The sequence below is a fragment of the Cibotium barometz genome, chromosome 1 (assembly GCF_041138505.1).
Source record: "Cibotium barometz isolate CiBa-2024 chromosome 1, ASM4113850v1, whole genome shotgun sequence".
NCBI lineage: Eukaryota > Viridiplantae > Streptophyta > Polypodiopsida > Cyatheales > Cibotiaceae > Cibotium > Cibotium barometz.
In genome coordinates, this window is record NC_141046.1 from 57,096,565 (window position 1) to 57,112,071 (window position 15,507).

General features: G+C 45.3%; 1 protein-coding gene and 1 non-coding gene across 8 annotated transcripts in view; both read right to left on the minus strand.

The window, feature by feature from the left end:
* Positions 1–6,084: 6,084 nt before the first annotated feature.
* Positions 6,085–6,156, minus strand: TRNAK-CUU (transfer RNA lysine (anticodon CUU)). The gene has a single exon. It is a non-coding gene; the product is annotated as a tRNA-Lys (tRNA).
* Positions 6,157–6,798: 642 nt separating this feature from the next.
* LOC147642220 (initiator tRNA phosphoribosyl transferase family protein) overlaps positions 6,799–15,507 on the minus strand; it is a 41,024-nt gene continuing 32,315 nt past the window's right edge. For 2 of the 7 annotated variants that reach the window (XM_086803983.1, XM_086803992.1), the window contains exons 2-6: positions 7,879–8,804; positions 7,651–7,805; positions 7,415–7,523; positions 7,215–7,274; positions 6,799–7,101 (exon numbers count right to left, since the gene is read on the minus strand). In XM_086803983.1, coding sequence (XP_086660109.1) covers positions 6,941–7,101; positions 7,215–7,274; positions 7,415–7,523; positions 7,651–7,805; positions 7,879–8,788 — 1,395 coding nt within the window. In that variant the 5' untranslated portion in view covers positions 8,789–8,804 and the 3' untranslated portion in view covers positions 6,799–6,940. The remainder of the gene's footprint in view (positions 7,102–7,214; positions 7,275–7,414; positions 7,524–7,650; positions 7,806–7,878; positions 8,805–15,507) is intronic. The other 5 variants (XM_086803999.1, XM_086803974.1, XM_086803967.1 and 2 more) reach the window with 5 other exon arrangements.

The window sequence follows — 15,507 nt, forward strand, 5'->3', positions numbered from 1 at the left end:
TCTTTGAGTAAAAATCAATTTCTTGATTTTTCTTCAACTCTCCATGACCCAAATTCAAATCTTGAATTTGTCGTGCTCTGTGCTCTGATACCACTGTTACAAGGACCATGGTACATGGAGATTAGATTATTCTACAAATTAAATAATAAAAGAAATAAGCCATAACATCATAGCATAAATCAAGAGCATGAAAATCAAAGAACACAAGATTGGGTGCAATCTCCCCCCCTTCGACGTGTGGCTCCATTCCCACACGCAGTATTTAAATCATATTAATAAATTTAGCCCTTGGAGCCATAAATAGCATAGCTTTTCCAAAATTGGGCTTTTTACAAAATTGAATCTTAGTCCCATGCTTTTAAAGCATCTCATCAAAAATAAACCTTGCCCAACATATGTGCAGTGGGCCAAACCATACAAAATTAAATATTTAGCACACATGTGCTTGGATAGATAATCTCGTCCAATGTCCACCTTGGTTGTTTGGAACTCATGATCTATACTCAACAAAATCCACAATGTTAGATCACAATTACTTTGGAATCACTCACAAAAATAATTCTAACAAATGGAAATCATTCACTACCATGCATCACACACGAACCATGCATCACACATAATTAATTGGATTCACTCCATGATAAAATATTTTGAAAAATCTCACTCCCGTGATAGTCCTCCCATTTGAGAAAGACAACCGTCCTCGGTTGTAACTATCAGCACACATGAGTGATCAAACACATTAATTGCTCCCACATTGGATTCACTCACAATGTCATTATGTATTTAAGTGGATTCACTCCCACATATCCTCACACGCATCACACGTGTCTTAAAGCTGATTGGATTCACTCCCACATATCCTCACACGCATCACACGTGTCTTAAAGCTGATTGGATTCACTCATAATCAAATTCACAAAACCTTTACACGCGTCACACGTGTCTTAGAGTTGATTTGACTCACTCACAATCAAACTCCTACATTGGATTCACTCACAATGTTTTCATACGTGTCACATGTATTCACAAAGTACACCACACGTGTCACAGTTGGTTGGATTCACTCACAACCAACTAAGGTCACCCTCATCAAAAATTAATTCAAAAGAGTTGATTGGATTCACTCACAATCAAACTCACACATTTCTTACATGCGTCATACATGTCACACTTGGTTGGATTCACTCACTCACAACCAAATTAATCACACTTGGGTCACCAAAATATTCTTTTCACTTATTGGATCACCCAATAATAAATTAATTACCGTAATATTTGATCATCATGGTACGAATTCACATCATCATCAATATTATTTTGACAGCATATCGTAGGGTAGCCGCTCATGCACTATTATCATGGCTCTATGCTTGTTATCACAAGTTGCCATAGTGTTGAGGATCACGTCATTTGCCACATTTACACATACCTTTGGGGCATCGAGGCTTACATCTCTACATCCTCATGCGTCGACTTCTCGCTATGACGAGGTGGTATACTCGTACCATAGGTTGATGCTCGAGCTTGTAGATTTGATGCCTAGTCATTTTCAGCATTTGTTGATGAGGAGGAGAGATATGCTAGATGGTCTAGGCAGTCCACACACAATGATTTCCTCACTTCATTGCTTGGATTCATCGGCATGGATGGTTCAGTATTGTTCGCATGGGATGATTCTTCTTTTGGCGACTTGATTATCCCACACTCTTGGGTCATCTTGATTATGTTCTTGATGAGGACATGGACTACATTGACATGGATACTTATGATGATGATGTATTATACACTTATACACATGATGATGATGTATTATACACTCATTGACATGGACTACATTGACATGGATACTTATGATGATGTATTGTACACGTATACACACGATGATGATGTATTATACACTCATACACATGATGATGTGTTGTACACACATACACATACACACATACACATGATGATGTTGATGTATCATACACACATGCACATGATCATAGTGATATACGTGCACATGATGCCACTGACACATGCACATGATGGTGATGAATGTGATAGTGATGTGTGAGAGGCAGATCATGCCTATCGTCTTTCGTATGGATCATGTGGACACTCTAGTTGATCGTGGTAATATTCTAGAAGATAGTGTGTATTTGATTAGTAATGCATCCATTAGCATAATCAAGATTAGTGTATCCATTAGCACACTTGAGGTTAGTCCATAGTAGATCATATGACATAGATATTGAGAGATTTGCATTTGATCTAGAAATCTCCTTAGATCCTATATTGTAGGAGATAGATTTGTCATGGGATGTAGGTCACACAAGGGAATCATTGATGGAGATAGACCATGTTTATGAGGATGACCTTGGAGACTTTCGGGATGCCATAGATGATGATTTAGAAGATGATACCATTTATCTTTCATGTGGGGATACCTCTTCCTTTTTTAGTCCTCATGACTATGATGATGCTGATGGTCATATTATTATCCTAGATCATCTTATACACATAGAGGGTTTTGCTCATGAGGAGGTAGTGCATGGTTCGGCTCATGCCCATATACTCCTGATGCAGTGGATCATGTCTTTGATTTTTCAAAAGATGCTACATGGGATGACGACATTGGTTTGCTCTTATCCTTGCTACATGATGCCAACCTTGAGATATGTTTTTTTGGCTCCTATGGGTGTCAACATGATTCTATTATTTGGAGCCGAGACATTTACTTTTGGATGTAGTATATATCATTTGGGATGCATGGTATTTGATTATGTGGCACATTATGTGGATTTACATGCATCGCATCCAGATTTTCAGATGAGCAGTTATTTCGGCCATGGATTTGATGGTATTTCTGGTGGTCATTTCACCTTGGACGAGGAGCTTGAATAATTCCTTCTTGATCCACGTTGTCACACATTTGTTCCATGGTTGGATGGTCTACACTTTAGCTATAAATTTTACCTAGGTGGATATATAGCGAGGTACGTCATTGGCATGGGTGGCTATCCATTTGATCCAGGAGGATTGGCTAGTCGTGCCACCGACATTGGTCCTATACATTTTCCATTTGATCCAGGTGGTTCGAGAGCCATTGCTTTGGAGTCTACATGGCTTGGTTTTACATTTCATCCATGCGGTTGTGGTTGTATGGATTACCTCATCTTCGGAGCAACATATCTTTTTCATTTAATCATGGACGATATCCAACTAGCTTCATCATCCACGAGAGTCCTTTATCTTTTTCATTTGACCTCGGGGATCATGAGATTCATGTATTAGTATTAGTTCTGTGCGATTGGGCTTTTTGTATATAGCCTTTGTATTTGGTTTTTTTGTGCACGACCACCCTTTTATTTTGAGGACAAAATCATTATAGGAGAGGATGGTTTGTAAGTGAGCAACAACTTTCAGATTAGGTTTAGGACCATGGTCATTGGCTCAGATATATAAGGGGTTCATGGGTTGTCATTTGTACCCTTTATGACTTTTGTGACCTTTTATGATCTTTGGACATTATCTCTCTTGGACATTTGTATGTTCTTAGAGATTTTGGCTTATGGAAGGCTATTTCCATCCTCTTGGTGAGAGGTTAACTCACTTAGGCATCATGGTTCTTTGTATAAGACTATTTCCATCCTCTTGGTGAGAGGTTAACTCACTTAGGCATCATGGTTCTTTGTATAAGATTATTGGTGAGAGATTAACTCACTTAGGCATCATGGTTCTTTGTATAAGATTATCTCCTTAATCATATATTAATCCATGGTAATTATACAATATCTCACCTTTATGATCACTCCATTTCAGAGTCCTCATGATGTCCTTGTTGACCATGCCTTGTGCTCCACTGAGTTTTTGGTAAAGCTCTCTCTCTCTCTCTCTCTCTCTCTCTCTCTCTCTCTCTCTCTCCCTTCTTTGTGTGTGTGTGTGTATATCCTTCTGTTGGCTCACTCTCTCTATCTACCATCTCTCTCTCTCTCTCTCTCTCTCTCTCTCTCTCTCTCTCTCTCTCTCTCTCCACCCATAATTTGGAGTACTTATATGTTTATGCCACACCTCGCCACGTTGTCCCATCTGAGCATCTTCCCCATTATATACTGGTGCAAGGATCAATGATATAATCAGGTGGAAAAGGCCGTGCATGATTTATTATAACTATTCTCATGAAGGTAGCAGTGAGACGAGGGCTATGGGGGAGAGCAATGTGTATCCTGTCCTACCTTGGAATATGGTGGAGGATATTATCCGGGAGTTGTATGACAACCAAGGTGAAGCAGAAGACACCAACACCACCCTCATGCTCATTAGTCATGACAATGGCCCTTATCTATCCCGCGTTCAAGTACAGTCAGCATTTGAGTCAAATTCCCACTGGTGATGTGTTAATATCCTATGGTGCATTCTTTAAAAACAATTTGATGGCTGGGATTTATTTTCCCAAGACCTAAGACCATGAATCACAGTTTTAGAAATTAATTTTACTGAGCCTTACATCAATCTTTTTCATCATGAATTGAAGAGGAAATTGTAATTTTGAACAAGCGTTTTCTTTATACTAAAATCTAAATATAACTAAATCTTGAAATTTTTTAGGAAGTGTTTTTCCATTGGAGTGTGCCAAGTGTTAACCCAAATATTCCTCAATAATACGCTAGTATAGATACCATAATATATTAGTATTCCATAATAATGGTGTCCCAAGTGTTAAACCAAGATATTCCTCAATAATACATTAGTATTTATACCATAATAAGATACTATAGTTACTTATAGGTGATACCAAGAGACATTCATAGGACTAACAGATTACCCATAGAAGAGATATATAGATGTAACACTGCATGGCGGTTCTTGATAGATGATCTCTGCGCCTAAAGCATAGATATAGAGAATGTAATTAAAAGATATCAATACACAATTCGGTTCTTTATCTTTGAGTCTCTATCTCTCTATTTTATTCGTGTTTATGCACAATCTGTCTATGGGTTAATATATTAATCAGTATGTTAATCGGCCTGTGTTGGTTATCCACTAACATTGATGTCGTCCATCTTTTGTTTTGCCCCCTAATGGTGGTGGATGAACTCTTGAGGTTATGTGAGCAAAAGGTTGTGCCATCTCTCCCAATCTAACTTAGCACATCAACCATGCAAAGAGCCTCTAGCCTCTGCTAAGAAATAAAAGAATTCTGTTCAAATACCAAATGTAGGATCTTCCACAAACAAAACCAAGCACAAGTTGAAAATGAAAGAGGTGGCGAATAATACTAAATTAATGTAGCAAAAATGATTCAGATGATGGCTTATGCTTTCTAGTATTGATAGGAGCTTCGATGGTGTGTTTGAAAACTACAGAGATGGAGGCTATATGCAATGTGAATACGAAGGCACACATGCAATGAGGATAAGTGTTTGAACACAAGCTATGATACTAGGCTATATAGCCTCCATTGGGAGCTATGCTGACTTCAATAGATATCGGCTACAAGCTTGATTTTCGACGAGTACCCTTGCCCTTCAAAATTGATTTTCAACGGGCACCCTTGACCTTCAAAATTGACAAGTTTAGTAAAATATAGCAAGTTTTTTGTAGTTTAGTGTAATTTTCGATGGATATTTTAAAATTTTACAAATATTTTAAGTAAAAAACGGACGTGACACCCATCAAAAAGCAACTATGATCGGCTAGCTTTGGTCATTTTCAACTAGACCCAACCGACTACACCACTTGATTGGGGCAACTATTCGAGCCCATTCGAGCTTTGTGCAGACACAAAGGACATAATGTTGAGTGCGATGAAATCTATGATTATTAACTTGAACTATCCAAAGCATCAAAGCCACAATCGACCACAATCGACCACTATGCAATATATATATCCAAACCCTTGCTTCTCATAATAAGGGCCTTACTGTAGTAGTAAGAATACCTACAGCCCAACGATATGAAAACAGAGTTACCTAGTAAAAGCCCGTTTTTGCTTAGATTGCAAACCCAGGGTGGGCTGAGGAGAAATTTTCAAGGAGTAAAAGGTAAAAAGCAAAACAACGGGAGTTTATGGTGGCAAAAATTTTGGGCGGCTACCCCCAGTGAGGTTCGAACTCACGACCATTCGCTTAAGAGGCGATTGCACTACCGCTGTGCTATAGAGGCAGGCACGACTATCGATGCAAACAGTTAACAATCATTGTCAAAACAATGCAATTTTCAAACCGTTACGCTGTGAGAGGATGGTAGGATTTTCTTACTTAAAGCCTAAGCGTGGACGAGATTCGATTCACAAAAAAAACTATCCACGTAAGAAAACAAGTTTAAAGAGAGACGTTTGGTAATAAGATTTGCTCTCTCTACTCTGTGTTACTTCATTTCATTATACCATTATCAATGACGGCCATTCAATATCCATTATTGAAAAAGGCCTTCCGAAACGACCCAGGGTAAAATCATTTAAACTAGAAATGGGCAGGCAGGCAGGCAGGCAAGGGAAAATTATAAATAACGAAAATTAAACTATCAATAACACATCTAATAGATGAAGATTAAACGATCACAGTAAATTGGAGAAAAACCTATACGATGAAAGCCTCTTCTTGCACACCCATGGAGAGAGATACTGTTGATTCTGCGGACGACAACGTAATTGGCAACAAGCACATAGCACTTCATAATGCTGCATTAAGCGTAATTGTACTACTTATGTGACATTACATAAGATATAAGTAAACATCCATGTTACAGTGGGCATGCAATTAGATTCAAGGGTGTGTAAGTACTGCTATGCACAACACATTCTGTAGTTTTCAACACAATGTTGCATAGTAAATGTCTACATAAGATGTCATGTTCCTTGATAGAAAATTTAAGACATGTCTTAGATTCCCTCGAGCGGGCTTGTATTGGGAGCAAAATTGGTGTATACACACAGCCAACTTGAAAACTAAGATGTTAAGTTCCTTGATAGAAAATTGAAGACTTGTCTTAGATTCCCTCGAGCAGGCCTTGCATTGGGAGCAAAACTGCAGAGATAAACAAGGTTCTGACGAACACCCCATTTCGTCACACCAGCCTCTGCAAAGTTGGACCCATCATCAAAGGCACCTGAAGAAATAAATAAGCACAACAATCAAGACCTGTTTGTCCATGAGTGCGATATAGAGGGGACAAGTGTAAAAACGCGACTTATCACCATATCATTACCAAGGACAGCTTACCTTCTCCATTGAAGAGAGCAAGCAGGATCGTCAAGCACACACACACACTCAGGTCTTCTCCTGTAAGACACATCAAAAAAACAAACAAGTCTGGTTTACAGTCTCCAAATGTAGCTCTTTGAAGCTTCAAAAGACATCCTTGAAGCTTCAAAGAAAAACCAATCAACAGTATCCCAAGGGTTACATCATTCCATGCATACCATCTGCACAAAGAACGAGTAGTGAGCACTGTTGTCTAAGCTTTTCTTTTGCAAACGCAACAGCTTGAGAGAGATTGTTCTGCAGCGAAAAGCGGTCATGCTTCGAATCCTGTAGGAACAATGGCATTGCTTAATTAAATCAGAGAATACAGCATAGAATGCAAAAAGTAGACATGGGCAAAGCCGCGACAACTTCAGAGAAAACCAGGCTTGGCTGGACCATGCACTTGGAGCACCTGCAGGAGAGCAATACAAACTGAGTGGCAGAGCAACATGCATACCACCACTGGCAGGTGCAGATAACATCTTGGGCCAAAGCATGAGATCAGGCTCGACTCTACACCACAGTTGACGGCACAATCAAACAGCTCCAATGTTTTTGTTGACTGACCTGTGTCCATCTGGATGTATTAGCAGATTACACCATATTACAGCAGAAGTAAATGATCATCTGCAAGACTTACCACAAAAAGCACTCCCAATTGCAAGATTTGTGTCACCAATCCAATGGAAACCTAACCTTTGGTTTGCTTGTGCTAACTCACTGTCATTTCTCCCATTTTTACTTTGTCCCATATCAGCATCCATGCGGTCTTGCTGAGCTTCATTACAACTTTTCTTCAAGGCCTTTACCCTGACTTGATTTGCTTCAAGTCCTCTATAAGCTCGAGATACACGCTCCCGCTCAACAATGTCTGCCACCATCCTGTTGCACTCCTCAGCTGAACTCTCGATGAGACTTAGGGCATGTTTCCAAAACAAAGCTGGTGTCAGACCCCGAGCCCAACTTTCTTCATCATCAGCTGCACCAGGAATGTAACTCCAACCACAATCCCCATCAGTCATTCTCTGTGCACGCGGAAGCGGCTGAGAAGCCAACACAAGAATGATGGGTGTGAAGGTCCAGGAAGCAGCATCAGGAACTTCATTCAACCAAACCACAGTGTTCTGAGATATCCATAGTGGCCACAGGGGCTTCTTTAAAATATCTGACAGAGAAGCTAAGTCTGCATTGGTTGCCCGCAGAATATTCACCCACTCGTCTATCCGTCTTTCAATGTTTTCTTTCTCAGTGTCTGATACCCACAAAGGAAGATGAAGTGAGCTATCCCAAGTCTCAGTTTCTGCTGCTGTTGGAGAGCCTTCGTCATTAACTGCATTTGGTGTCATGTTTACCGCTTCTCGTTCATTCAGAGATAGTTCCCTCTCACCACAGGATGTAGCTTTTCGATATTCATATACAGCACGATTCAAAACACAAGCCCAAATGGGAACAGTCTTTGAGAAGCTATCAGGGAAGCGCTTTCCATGCCTCGTGGCATCAACAATGAAACAACCGCTTCTTTGAGCTGCAGAAGTCCAGCGCAGCTCCATCTAAGAATAATCTCGACTGCTAGATACAAGGCCGGAGTAGAGTAGGGTTACGGGAGAAAACAAAACCACAAGTCACATCTAAGCATGTGGATTTAGAGTTCAAAGACACTATGTGTTTTTCGCCTAGGGTTCACTTGCTGAACCTAAAGCCTCCTTCAAAAGAACTAAGCAACATGAATACTTTAACCGCAATTTTGACCATGAGAGTTGGCAATATATGCAATTTCTGAGTAATTGACTGGAGCTAAACCCAACTACCCCAGATTCAACCACAGTTTTGGTCCTAGTGCAAGCAATCTATGCAATTTCTTAGTAATCTCACGATATTAAACCCATTTTGTAATTGATGGTCAGTCTGGCAATTGAGTGGATCAAGGCCAATAAAGTAATGCTTTCGGCAAGGATCAGTGGATTGAGGCCAAGAAATAAAGCAAATAGCTCTAGAACCATAGTCACAGGGGACGGAGGGACGAGTGCTTGGAACGGAGGGACGCCGAAACGGGGCGGACCGGCGATGGGGACGGACGGACGTCCCCTAGGAAGCGTCACTCAGTGGGGACGGGGACGGGGACGCCTGCAAGAACAGGGACGCCGGTTGGGGATGGCTCTGTGGGGGGACGGCAGGGAGCCGTTGCACGATTTTCTGCCCATTTTTCTGCCGTTGCATTCGCCATTTCTAGCCGTTTATGGCTGTTGACTTGGCCGTTTATGGCTTGGCCTTGGCCCTTGAGCCTTGAGGCTTGGCCCTCTCTCTCTCTCGCCCTTGAGGCTTGCCTATCTATATAAGAACAAGCCTCTACAAGGCTACAAGCACACACAACTTTCAAGCTTTCAAGCTTCTTCTGGCTTCCAACTTTCAAGTTCCAAGCCTCACACAAGGCCCGCGGGCCGCCGCCCTACTATCTAGACTCTCTCTCTCTCTCTCTCTCTCTCTCTCTCTCTCAAGCCTCTTGAGTCTTCCAACTTCCAAGCCTCTAGGCTCTAGGCCTCTCTCTCTCTCTCTCTCTCTCTCTCTCTCTCTCTCTCTCCCCCTTCGCTTCCGCCGCCCCCTCTCTCTCTTTGCTTTTCGCCCCTGCTCGCCGCCCCCCCTCTCTCCCTCTGTTTGCTTCCGCCGCCCCCCTCTCTCCCTCTCTCTCTTCGCTGTTCACCCGCCTGGGCTGGCCCGTCCCTCTGCCCTCTCTCTCTCTTCGCTGCTCGCCGCCCTCTCTCTCCCTCTGTTCGCTCTCTCGCTCTCTCTCTCTCTCTCTCTCTCTCTCTTCGCTGTTCGCCCCTGCTCGCCGCCCCCACCCCCCCTCTCCCGCCTCTCTCCCTCTGTTCGCTTCCGCCGCCCCCTCTCTCTCTCTCTCTCTCTCTCTCTTCGCTTTTCGCCCTTGCTCGCCGCCCCCCCCCCCTCTCTCTCTCTCTCTCTCTCTCTCTCTCTCTCTCTCTTCGCAGTTCGCCCGCCTGGCTGGCCCGTCCCTCTGCCCTCTCTCTCTCTCTCTTCGCTGTTCGCCTGCCTGGCTGGCCCGTCCCTCTGCCCTCTCTCTCTCACTTCGCTGCTCGCCGCCCTCTCTCCCGCCTCTCTCCCTCTGTTCGCTTCGCCGCCCTCTCTCTCTCTCTCTCTCTCTCTCTTTTCTGTTCGCCCTTGCTCGCCCCCCTCCCCCCCATCTCTCCCCCTCTGTTTGCTTCCGCCGCTCCCTCTCTCCCTCCCTCTCTCTCTCTCTCTCTCTCTCTCTCTCTCTCTCTCTCTCTCTCTCTCTCTCTCTCTGCTGTTCGCCTGCCTGGGCTGGCCCGTCCCTCTGCCTCGCCGCCCCCCCCTCTCTCTCTCTCTCTGCTGTCGCCCGCCTCGGCTGGCCCGTCCTCTGCCTCCGCCGCCCTCTCTCTCTCTCTCTCTCTCTCTCTCTCTCTCTCTCTCTCTCTCTCGCTGTTCGCCCGCCTGGGCTGGCCCATCCCTCCGCCCCCCTCTGCTTCCGCCGCTCCCTCTCTCCCTCCCTCCCTCCCTCTCTCTCTCTCTCTCTCTCTCTCTCTCTCTCTCTCTCTCTCTGCTGTTCGCCTGCCTGGGCTGGCCCGTCCCTCTGCCTCCGCCGCCCCCCCCCCTCTCTCTCTCTCTGCTGTCGCCCGCCTCGGCTGGCCCGTCCCTCTGCCTCCGCCGCCCTCTCTCTCTCTCTCTCTCTCTCTCTCTCTCTCTCTCTCTTCGCTGTTCGCCCGCCTGGGCTGGCCCATCCCTCCGCGCCCCTCTTCACACCCACCCTTCCTCAGGCCCCCAAGGCAGCAAAATAACTCTCTCTCCTGAATCTCTTCTCTTTTCTCTACATGCTGTTTCGCGCTGCGCGCAGGTGTCATGGATTAATTTCTAGTCCATTGGCTGTGGGAAGTACTGCAAAAAGTCATGGCCAAGACCGGAGTTAAAGAGGAGCTCGTGAAGGTGCAGGACAAGCTCAGCACAATTATCAAAGAAAACAAGAAGATGGTCGACTCTTCCGTTACCGCAATCATAAACCGCCTCTCCAAACTCGAGAAGGGATTTGACAAAATCCAAGAGCTCGAAGAGAGAACATCCAAGCAAGAGGCTGAGATTTCAGCCTTAAAGGAGAAACTAGTGGAGGCCAAATTGCATGCTAAAAGTCAAGCGGCTGAAATCTCAGCCCTCAAAAAGGAGTTGGAAGCCACTTCACGAGGCAAGCTTGAGGATGGAAAATTTCAGCCCTCCTTTATTGAAGAGCTGAATACCATCAAGGAACAAATGAGGATCATTCGAGAGAGGAGGAGGAGCAACATAAAGAGAAGACATCTTCGTGGGTGGAGGTGATCACAGAGACACAAAAGAAGATGGACGAGGTGGAGAAATGGATCGAGGTTGCCAAGAAAGGTAAAGGTAAAGAATCGCCACCCATCCCCACTCCCACCATCATCAACATGACCCTTGAAGAGGAGCAAAGGAGGAAGACCCGGGCCTTACATGTACGAGTGTCCGGTCTAAAAGACCGTGATGATGCGGAAGGGGAAACCAAGGAGCTCTTCTCTATGATGGGCATTGAAGCCACGCACACAAAGGCATGCAGAGTGGGAAAGAAGAGAGAAGGTAGTGGGGGAAACCAAGGAGCTCTTCTCTATGATGGGCATTGAAGCCACGCACACAAAGGCATGCAGAGTGGGAAAGAAGAGATAAGGTACGAATCTTCTAAGGAGAGAGCACTTATCATTCGTTTCCCCTCCATGGAAGCGAAGAAGGACTTCTTGAAGAGACGTCCTACACTCAAGAAGACGGGAATATTGCTTGGAGATGACCTCACACTCTCGCAACTTGCCCACATGAAAGAAGTTATGCCCGAGATAAGGGCAGCCCGAGAGAAAGGGAAAGTGGCCTTCTATAGAGATGGTAGAGTGGTGATTATGGAGAGGCGCTCTTCATGACGGCGCGAGACCTATGGGACTACACTCAAAGTTGCTACTTGGAATTGTAATGGATCTCTACACCTTGATGAGGGGCTTTTGAGGATAGTTTCACTGGGAGGGACATCATCTTCTACTGTGAGACGCATCAGGCTCCTGGACAGTCCATGCCACATGTTAGTGGATACCGATGGGAGACAGCTTGTAGACAGGAGACTCGTTCAGAGCATAGAGGACAAGGCTCAGGAGGAGTGGCAGTATTATTTAGAGAGGAGCTGCAGCCACTGATACATATAGTCCGCAAAGATGAGCAGGCTAGGTACATGTGGGTTAGACTGAGGGCAGAGACGGGCAGATATCTCTACATTGCTATATGCTATTTTGCTCCTAGTACATCAGTGTATGCATCACCTAGCAGGCAGTCTCCCTATGACCTTGCTGATTTCATCATCATCGGGGTTCCACGGCCGGAAGCAGAGGAAGGGGAGTTACTGTCGATGAAGAAGGACCGAGAGGCACAGGCACACATGTGGGATCGTGTCAACGCCAGGGTCCGGTCATTCATTTTCCTCAACTGCACACCACAAGTGATCAATCATGTAAAGCACATGACGCCGGCCAGAGGCATATGGGAGCACTTGGCTTCTCTTTATAACAGGGTATCACCCATGAAAAGGATCTCCTTGGAAGTACAGATGCGGGTTATGAACCCTGCAAAGTCCTCGACGATGCGGGGACACATTAACAAGCTGCAAGCCCTTCAGCAGGAAGTCCTCCAAGCTGGGAAGGAGATATCATCTGAAGACATGGCCATCACTTTGCTGTCCCACTTGCCCGCTCAGTATTCTGCTTTCTACTCCTCGTTGATTATTACGAGTGGCAGGCTCAGCACCATTACTTGGGAGGAGCTTGTGCCAATGGTCTTGGACCAGGAGGAACATTTCACGAACCCTCCTCACAGCGGTGGTTCGGAGGCCCTAACTGGCCAACAGTCGAAAGGCCGGAATAACAACAAGGGCAAAGGGAAGGCTTCATCGGAGAAGTCTTCTGAGAAGAAGCCTGACTCAGAACAAGAGAAGCTGAAGGCCGAAAGATTTTGCAATGATTGTGGCGAGAAAGGCCACTATTGGAGGAAGTGTCCTAAGCGGACAGGGAAGAGTGCTGATTCCTCAGCCTCAGCTGCAAAGACTCCTGCATTTGTGCACTTAGAGATGATGGACTCCGACGCTTCATCGTCTTCGAGCAAGGAGGCAGTTGGCTTCACCGCGAAGGATACCCGGGAATGGATTCTTGACAGTGGTGCTTCCAGGCACATGACTCCATCCCGTGACTTCTTTTTGGATCTGAAACGGCAGTCAGGTCGCATCTTTATTGGCGACAACTCCACTATTCCGATACATAGTGAGGACCGGATGGAGATTATTCCCGACGGCAAGGGGAGCAAGCATGCTTCCTGTGTTCTTTATGTCCGTGCTCTGGGTTTTCATCCTCTGTCAGTGCATGAAGTATGCAAGACTGGCTTTCGGGTGGAATTTGAGGAGCATTCAGTTGCTCTACGGGACCGTGAGACTGGCCAAGTTGTTTGGGAAGGCGATGTGGAGAATGGTATCTACAAGCTCTCTGCACTCTCCTCATTGACAGGTTCTCAGGTCGGAGAATTGTGGCACTTTCGTTTTGGCCACTTAAATGTGGATGCATTGAGGCGAGCTTTCCGAGACCAGATAGTGGTTGGCTTGCCAGATGTTGGCAGTAGGCAAGAGCGTTGCAGTTCTTGCATACGTGGTAAGCAGCACAGGGAATCCTTTCCGAAGCAGGCTTCCAGGCGGGCTTCGAAACCATTGGAGTTGATTCACACTGACTTGTGTGGACCTCAGCAGACACCATCTTTGGGAGGATCTCTCTACTTTATGCTACTTGTTGATGATTCTACCAAATTCACGTGGGTCTACTTTCTTTCCCAGAAGGACCAAGCTTTTGCATTGATGGGAAGCAGGCTTCCAAGCGGGCTTCGAAACCATTGGAGTTGATTCACACTCACTTGTGTGGACCTCAGCAGACACCATCTTTGGGAGGATCTCTCTACTTTATGCTGCTTGTTGATGATTCTACCAAATTCACGTGGGTCTACTTTCTTTCCCAGAAGGACCAAGCTTTTGCACGGTTCAAGGATTGGCACGTGATGGTGGAGAAAGAGTCTGGATTTCAGGTAAAGACTCTCAGGGCTGATAAAGGAGGTGAATTCTCCTCGACTGTATTTCTCAGATTTTGTGCAGATCATGGCATCAAAAGGGAACTGGCCAATACAGGATCGCCTTCGGAGAATGGAGTTGTTGAACGCAAGAACAAGACTGTGGTGGAGATGGCGAGGACCATGCTGGAGCATCGTGATCTTCCTCGTCCACTTTGGGGAGAGGCTGTGGCAACGGTTGTCCACACCCTCAATCGATCTCCGACGACTTCAGTACCCCATATGACTCCATTTGAGGCATATTTTGGCAGGAAACCTGATGTCTCGCACTTCCGTGTTTTGGGAGTGACGCATATGTACATATTCCGAAGAAGCAAAGGGGGAAGCTTGACTCCAAGTCCCGCAAGCTTGTATTTGTGGGATATAATTCTCTTTCCAAGGGATACAGATTATATGATCCAAACAGGAACGAGATTGTTGTCAGGCGGGATGTGGTCTTTGACGAGCATGTTCCGGTATCCACTATCGAGGAGCCGCCACTTCTTGGAGATCCAAAGGAGTCTGATGATGATTCCCAGACCATTATTCCAATTGATCAACCTCAGTCAGTACAGGAGGTTGAGCCTGCAGCAGCTGGAGTAGAGCCCCCGCGACCTCAGGAGGCTCCCCGATCTGTTCGAGTACCTAGGTGGTTGTTAGACACCCTTCGGGAGTCAGGTGTCACGGAGTTACCCTCCAAGTGGACCACAGAGGATGGCCCTCGAAGATCACATAGAGTCCGAGATGAAAGCAATACAGCGGAGCTTCTTCAGGTAAACTATGCTCTGATGTCTCGTATTATGCGGGACAAGGAGCCCACTTCCGTCAAGGAAGCCCTTTCACAGGATACTTGGAGGAAAGCCATGCAGGTGGAACTTGATGCCATCGAGAAGAAGAACACATGGGAGTTGGTACCGAGGCCGTCGAAACGGTCAGTCATTGGTGTCAAATGGGTCTTTAAGACCAAATATGCGTCTAATGGGTCGGTGGACAAACACAAAGCCAGACTTGTGGCTAAAGGTTATGCTCAGCGGCCAGGCATCGACTACGAGGATACCTTTGCACCGACAGCACGGATGTCCACGATTCGGACCGTTCTTGCCCTTGCTTCTTCTCAGAG